This window comes from Protobothrops mucrosquamatus, unplaced genomic scaffold, assembly GCF_001527695.2.
Source record: "Protobothrops mucrosquamatus isolate PMUCROS unplaced genomic scaffold, P.Mucros_1.0 scaffold2259, whole genome shotgun sequence".
Classification (NCBI taxonomy): domain Eukaryota; kingdom Metazoa; phylum Chordata; class Lepidosauria; order Squamata; family Viperidae; genus Protobothrops; species Protobothrops mucrosquamatus.
Window position 1 is genome coordinate 193,291 of NW_015388348.1, and position 7,914 is coordinate 201,204.

Consider the following 7,914-nt stretch of genomic DNA (forward strand, 5'->3'; position numbering starts at 1 on the left):
TTAAAATAAAATGTTAAGAGGAAAGTACTGCATGTTGAAGCTGGATGGGGGAGATTCAGTTATTAAGAGCCTACTAGGCAGAGAGAGCTCATTGAGTAATTTTGGGCCAGTTAATAACTTTCAGCCAATCCTACATAGGGGTGGATGGAGCGAGGGGCATGGAGGGTTATATACATTCTGCTTTGAGCTCCTTATCAGAAAGACGGAATATTTATTTTTATCGTACCTTTATTATTTTCATAAATACTTCAAATATACTTCATACACCTTCTTTCTCTTCTTTTCCCCACCAACAACCTTCTGAGGTGGGTTGGGCTGAAAAGAGGGGGACTGGCCCAAACTCACCCAGCTGGTTTTCATGGCTAAGGCAAGACTAGAATTCACAGTCTCCTGCTTTCTAGCCTGATACCTTAACCACCAGACCAAACTAAATATTAAGATGAAGAAACCAGTAATTAAAAAATATATACAGTTCTTCAAAAAAAAATAATTATTTTTTTTCAGATGCTGCTTAAAAAATCTCAGCACAGCATTTTTTTTGCCAGGAACATACCAATGTAAGTTTCTACTTACTTTCTTTTGTAATCTTATAACTGATGTCCATTTTTTTTCCAAGAGCCCAGCATATTTCTTATCTAATTCTTCATTCTGAAAAAAAAAAGATCAAAGTCATTAAACAAATCAAAACTTTTTAAGAGCTTTTCTCCCACCCCCACCGCAAAGGTTTGGTTTTTCTTTTTCAAGAAGAGGAAGAACTTCTGGTTTCATAAAAATGTGGAACTTAATGAAGAATCACTACAAACCTATTATAGCAGGTTGGAAACTCTGCATAAAAGTGGTACAACTTGAGGTATTATGCTTATAACAAAGTTAAATGTCAGTCGATGCCAGGTTTGCTGGTTCATTGTGAATGATTCACTATTACCCACCAGGAGTTATGGGGATTCAGAAGTATATAACTTGAAAAATTATTGTTATAGTTATCACTGTCATCATATGAACCTATATTGTGCTGATCTACCCAACTCAGCCATTTTTTCCTGCAGCAGGCAGTCAGAAGCCTCTGAAAAACTCTAAATAGTTCTCCAGATTTTTTTTCCCAGATACTAATTCTCAGTGGCAGACTGCCTGGAACATTATCTAGATGAAAATCAACACATTTTATGGCAGCAAGTCTTATTCTGATACACACTGCAGAAAAATAAAAACGGTCGCCAGTGTGCCTTAAGACTGTAGCTAAGAAGCTTCAGTAGATAAACCTGATGAATAACAGGATAGTTAAGACTATAGGCAGATTATATAAAATATGCCTAATCCATAGATATGAATGCGTATTTCTGTCGGGGTAAGCAAACAGGAGCTGTTCTGGTATCTTAAAAACACTAACAAATTATCTATTAGCAATAAACTTTCTTAAATCTCAATCCATATTATCAGATGCACGGAGTATTTTCCTGGGAATTAGATGGGTAAGAGCATCAGGGAGGGAGAGAAGGAAGAAAGCAATAAAAGGCAAGGTCAAATGAAAAATGAAATGTAGAAAGTACAGTCAGCAAAAATTATCTAACCAATAATGGTCATTAACAGTCACTGGGTGTGAAGCAGACATTCTTGAATCAATGAGCTGGCTAAAATATGCACTGCAGTAAGAAAACCTGGTCTCTGTTTAATACTGAGGAACAGTACTGAAATCTCTCGATGTTTCTAGCGCAGGCTGTTTTGAGATAGAAATGCTTATTTTATTTTCCTTGAAGGATAGTAGCCATTGCTTGATTTTTAAAAAAATATTTTAAATTCACTCATTCATTCTTTACCAAATTCACACTCCTCTAGCTTCTCTTTTATTTTCTCATAAGGAGAGAAGGCCTCCCTGGTGGCTGAATAACATAAATATTTAGTATATTCGGATTCTCCTTTTTACCTTCTGGGGAAAAATATTTAATGAGATGGATGGATAAGGCACCACTCCTGTCATCAAGGACCGTTTCCAATTACATGAACGAGATTACGATAGGACTTTATTTGGATGAGATTTAGGGAAATGAAATTGGAGCCTCAAGTGGATCTTTTGGCAAGGAAGATGAAATTTGATGTTTTCACAGTCTGAGATTAAGGTGTATTTAAATCGCATGTAGATAGGATGAAGTTTAAAAGAATAAAAAAGATTAGGGTTAGGGTTAAAAAGAAAACCTGAAGCTGTTTATCATTTGTTTACTTATATAGCTACCTTTTCTGCTATGAGTAATGTAATACTGCAACTTCTTCAGTTTATAATCTTCCAAAAAGGCCAAGAGGAACAGATGAAATGGGAAGCAGACAACCGACTATAAGATCTTCACATTCCACAGATAAAAATAATATTAATTTAAAGATGCCCTGGTTCTACTGACTGAAATTGCTCAGAGCCTGAAATTGTTTATCATTATTGAAAGAGTCAGAAAACAGAACTTATAAATAATTAGGAAATGTATATCTTCCCATGCCAATTTTCTTTGCATCTTTACAAATTGTTTTGAAAAAAGCAAAAACAGGTGATGCTCCAACAAATCTAACAGTTGTGTACATAAATATTCTCTATCAGAATTTTATATTTGTCATTTTAAAATTAATGAGTAGTCAATGCTATAAGCCAGGGCTTTTCAACCAGTGGTACGGGTACCACCTGTGGTACATTGGCACCTGGCAGGTGGTACGCGACCATCCTAGAAAAGTGGTAGCAGGGGAGGGGAATGAGCTGAACCGGTGGCAGTACCACACAAGCCTGAGCGAGAGATGGCTGGAGCTGCAGGGCTGTCAGGGCTCAGCGGAAGCGCCAGGATCAGTGCCGCTTTCCAGCTGATCGGCGCTTCTTCGGGGCTGTTAGGGCTCAGTGGAAGCGCCAGGATCAGCGCCAGGCCCTAGCTGGAGCTTGGAGCTGATCCTGGTGATTCTGCTGAGCCCTGAAGAAGCACCAATCAGCTGGAATGTTGCAGCATCTCCAGGGTCTTGTGATTTACATGCAGATGCTTGGCAACTGATTCATATTTATGATGGTCACAGTGTCCCAGGGTCATGTGAAGTGACCAAAACCTGCTGCAACCACCCATCAGACGGGGGGGGGGAATAAAAACCAAACACCCCCCACCCCACCCCCACTGCCAATCCTCAACAGAAATGCTCACAACAATGAAAACCTCGGACAGGAGGAAGAGCGCCGCCGGGTGGGCAGGCAGGTGTCTTGCTCGGCTGTGGCTTGGGGGGCACTTTTTTCAGTGCCATTGTAACTTCTAAGAGTCACTAAGTGAACTGTTGTAAGTTGAAGACTACCTGTACTTTATCACTTTTTTCATTTATTTTTTTTTGGGGGTCAAGTTTTTGACACCTTGCTAGGCGACTGGTGGTACTCGGATGTTGCCATATCCTAAAAGTGCTACAATGGGTGAAAAGGTTGAAAAGCCCTGCTATAAGCCACTAATGTGCTACAATTAAACTAATCCAACTGTCATTTGAGGAATGAATCAAACCATTGAGGAAACTATTTTATACTCAAATCTTTAAACAAAAACAAAACAAAACAGAAAAATTGTCTTTTAACTTTCATTTTTAAGGATAAAACATTTTATTTATTTTTATTTATTACATTTACATGCTGCTCATTTAATTGATCAGGGCAACTTTGATTTCCAAACATGTTAATATGGACAGAACTATCCATATTGAATGAAGTCCTGTGAAGAAGATGTGGGCTGGATTATACATTTCTTTCTAATGTAAAGTAGTGGAAAGCAGAAAAAAGATTTTTTAAATGATCACCCATTAAGTACAGAAATTAATGGACAGCTTAGTTGGTATTGTTTTGCATTTTAAACAAAAACTTTGAAGGACAACTGGTGAAGAAATTCACATTTCATTAACTACTTATAATCTTTTCATTAAAAAGAAAAAAACCAAATGAAGATATAGAGAGCTGACAAATGAGATTTTTCTGTTTTCTCCTGAAAACAGCAATAAAATAAAAATTTAAAGAATACTGGGAATTGTATTGAAATGTCCCAGATAAATCTATATGTTATCCTCTGTAATGATACAGCTCCAATATTATGAGATTTTGCAGTAAAGTTGATTGGGGAAAAAAATGTTGAACTAGACTAAAACCAAAGGTAGCCAGTTATATTACACTGGAAGTAGCTAAACATTTTTCCTTGCTTTTTTGTCTAGTATCTGTCTAAAAATACTTATTTGGTCATGTTAATCTTTCCCATTCTATAACTCTGTCTAGTTGGTTTAATGGTTTATTTTTTATCCTATAGTACAGTTTTCACATTATTCTTCCAATTCGTTTGATTATTTAAATAAATGAAAACTGCTATAATACATATTTTAAATGCCCTTATCTATCATTATACACATATTTTAAATGCCCTTATCTATTCTGCCTCAAGATGAGGAATATTATTTCAACAAAGCCTGCCCAGAATCTACGAACATCAGCTATAACTTTCAAAATCTGGTTAAATTCATCATTAATGCTAAGAATTATACTAATAGTATAGGACAGGAGTGTCAAACTCAATTTCACTGAGGGCCGCATCAGCATTGCGGTTGCCCTGGGGGGGCCAGGTGGTTGTGGCCAGAGTGGGTGCAGCCTACTGGGTGGGCGTGGATGGAGCAGGTGTGGCCTACTGGGTGGGCGTGGCCAGTTCTACATCATTCACGTCAAGGGGGCCTGGGCAGGAGTGGGACAGATCTGAGGGTCTCTGGCAGAAGGGGGTGGGACTGGGGCAAGCGACAAGGCATGGTCCACCGGGGCACGTGCCAAGATGGCCACCACAAAATTGTACATTGGCTCCCAGCTGGCCTGGGCCAGGGCCCAGGCAGCGGGGGCCGTTCCCTCACTGTTTCCAGGATGGCTTCGCGGGCCACATGAAACCACTTCGTGGGCTGCATCCGACCCCCGGGCCTTGTGTTTGACATGTCTGGTATAGGACATTATACTGTACTAAGGGGACTGCTGACACTATGGGACCACTGGAAAGAGACTGTGGGAAGAATTATCCCCTAACTGGAATATGTGAAATATACTCACCACATCAAGCTCTGCCTCCTTTTTAAAAACAGAGTATGCCTCTTCATAGCCGTTAGAACGAAGATAATCTGCTATCGCTCGATTTCTAAACAAAGAGAGTTGGTTCAGAGATTAACATCATAGGAATTTTGAATACTCCCCAACCTATGTTACCTCCTATACTGGTTCTGCCAGAAACAACATGGAGACAAAACTGTCTCCTTTTGTTTTGAAATGGAAATCACGACTCATTACGATCTGTGTGTACATCTGCCATACTCTGTACAACATAAAACGTATCTTACAGTATATTTATTAGTAGTAACAGCAGTTATTTTGCCAGAGAAGCGAGGAAATCAAGTCTTTGCCTGGACTTGTCAGAGGTTTCTGACATAACTGTTTCTTCTGTCATCCTAGACTGCTTTACAGAGTTAGGAGTGTTAGATACATGTCTAATTTCTATTCTGCAGAAGGAGGAATTGTGGACTTCCTAGTCATTTTAACCTTTTAGGGGAGATGGGTGGCATAAAAAAAATAATAAATTAAAAAAAAATCTACACGTCAGTAATTATAAGGGAGTGGCAGAGCACCAGGAGTTAAGATTGCATACATCCAGCCACACATCTTTTTTTAAAAAAAAACTTCACATAAGGGCAAATGGAAATCCTGAATTAATTCTGCAATTAAATATGGACTGGATGAAAATCACTCATCAAAAACTTAAATCAGGTTTTAAAAGAACGATGGTACAGGTAACCCTCGGCTTACGATGATAATGGACCCCAAATATCTGCTGCTAAGCAGATTTTGCCTCATTTTATGACCTTCCTTGCCACAGTTGTTAAGTGAATCATTGTAGTCGTTAAGTTAGTAATGCAGTTGTTAAGTGAATCTGGCTTCCCCATTGACTTTGCTTGTCAGAAGATTGTAAAAGGTGATCACATGACTCCGGGACACTGTGACTGTCATATATGGGAGTCAGTTGATAAAGTGTCTGAATTTTGATCATGTGATCATGGGGATGCTGCAATGGCTGTCAATGTGAAAACCAGCCATAAGTCATTCTATTCAGTGCTGTTGTAACTTTGAATGATCACTAAATGTACTTTTGTTAAGTTGAGGACTATCTGTAGAGGGCGAGGCTTCCAATTCAAGTAGCTCATTAATGAGACACAGAGGCCAGGATCTTTCTTGAACCAGCAGATGCAGATCCAAGAATCTCTCCTGTACTCCCAAACAGCAGCTCTGGCACTGTACTTTTTCTTGATAACTGAGTTTAGTCTTAGGGGCCTCCCCATCTAAGTAATCTCTTACATCATTTTCTTGCAGTACAACTAACTGATTTAAAGCCTGAGCTGATCCAACATATCAATTTTGCAATTTTGTCTTATTCCAGCTGCAAATATCATGCTGTCAAGGTTCCGATAAACAAGACCAAACAAATCAGAACTCCAAGGCTTGAAAATTCCTCAAAGAACATGTTTATTGGTTACATAGTATCGCCATGGTCAAAAGTGAAACCAAGTCTGAAGATCCCTTCAGAGAGAAACAATATTACAAAGGTGAACTTCCTTCCCCACTACTATGTAATCAGCTACGTTCCCCAATAGAATAGTTTGGTGGGCTTTCTAACTAAATGCCCACGCCCCACACTAACTGGCAGAAATGACCTTGGTTCCCACGGGACAGTAAATTGTTTAGACCCCGCACCCCCTCCCATTCTTGTGGCAACCTAGAACGAGCAAAATGGCTGTGGCCAGGATTGTTGTAGAGTTGACACATGTAACATCAGACCTAAGACAGAGGTCCCCAACCTTTTGGGCACCAGGGACTGGTTCCACGGAGAGAGGTTTTTCCACAGACCAAGAGGGTGTGTGGTTTTGTGTGCTACCTGCATTCCACGGATGGGGCTTTGCTTGTTTGTACGGACCAATTGTTGGCATGCCACGACCAGTTGCTGGCATGCCACGGAGCGGGGGTTGGGGATCCCTGACCTAAGAGATCTGTTTATATCCAGGATCAATGCAGTGCTGGTCCTGATCCTGAAGCCCTAGCTAAGCTGTTTGCAAAGATAATTTTTCCATCCATATGCACTAGGATTATCCATGCACTATAGACAGACCCTGATATACAATTGTAGCATTATGATTCTAAAAGCTGCTAATTCTTGGCAATTAGATTACTTTATGATTATCCTGCCCAGAAAAAGTCATACGGCAGTTTTATGTTAATCAGATTTTGGTTAAACAGATTTTTAAAAATCAAGGTAATATAAATGCAATTTTGGTCCCTTCTGGGTTCCTCCCACTCTAGGAAGCATAAAATAAATCCAGCTATTATTCCAACCAATCATCTATTTGCAGTGTGCATTGTTATTTTCTTCATTGTACCTGTATACTGCAATATTTTTGCCAAGAAATAACATCCTTATTGATAAAACTGCCTTGGTGAATTCAGAACTTGCTAGAAAGCTCTCCCTCAAACATACATGCCTACTGAATCTGTCATCATAGAACAAGTAAATTAACTCTCCATGTTCAATCTAAGATACCAACAATGATCTATTAAACTTTAAACAGCTTAGGGCCCAAGGTCTTCAAAGATAACGTTCAAAACACCCTCCAACACATCTATTAATATTACCTGAAGATGCTCTCTGCCTCTGAAACACCAGTGAATTCAGTCTATAGGAGTCAGACCTTCTATAGGCAGCATGCCAATTTTGGAAATCAATGGAATGTCACCTGAGCACGTTCTGCCATATTTAATTAGCTGGAGGACTCCAATGCCTTCTCAATAGTACTGTCCCAATTCAGAAAGTCTTTCCATTAAATCATTCCCCTGGAACCTCCTTTGTTGTCCTCTTGGCA

General features: G+C 39.3%; 1 protein-coding gene across 1 annotated transcript in view; it reads right to left on the reverse strand.

Moving 5' to 3' along the window:
* The window catches only part of LOC107295197 (platelet-activating factor acetylhydrolase IB subunit alpha), a 31,991-nt gene that overhangs the window by 21,029 nt on the left and 3,048 nt on the right, over window positions 1–7,914 (reverse strand). The window contains exons 2-3 of the mRNA XM_015824502.1: window positions 5,066–5,150; window positions 574–648 (exon numbers count right to left, since the gene is read on the reverse strand). Coding sequence (XP_015679988.1) covers window positions 574–648; window positions 5,066–5,150 — 160 coding nt within the window. The remainder of the gene's footprint in view (window positions 1–573; window positions 649–5,065; window positions 5,151–7,914) is intronic.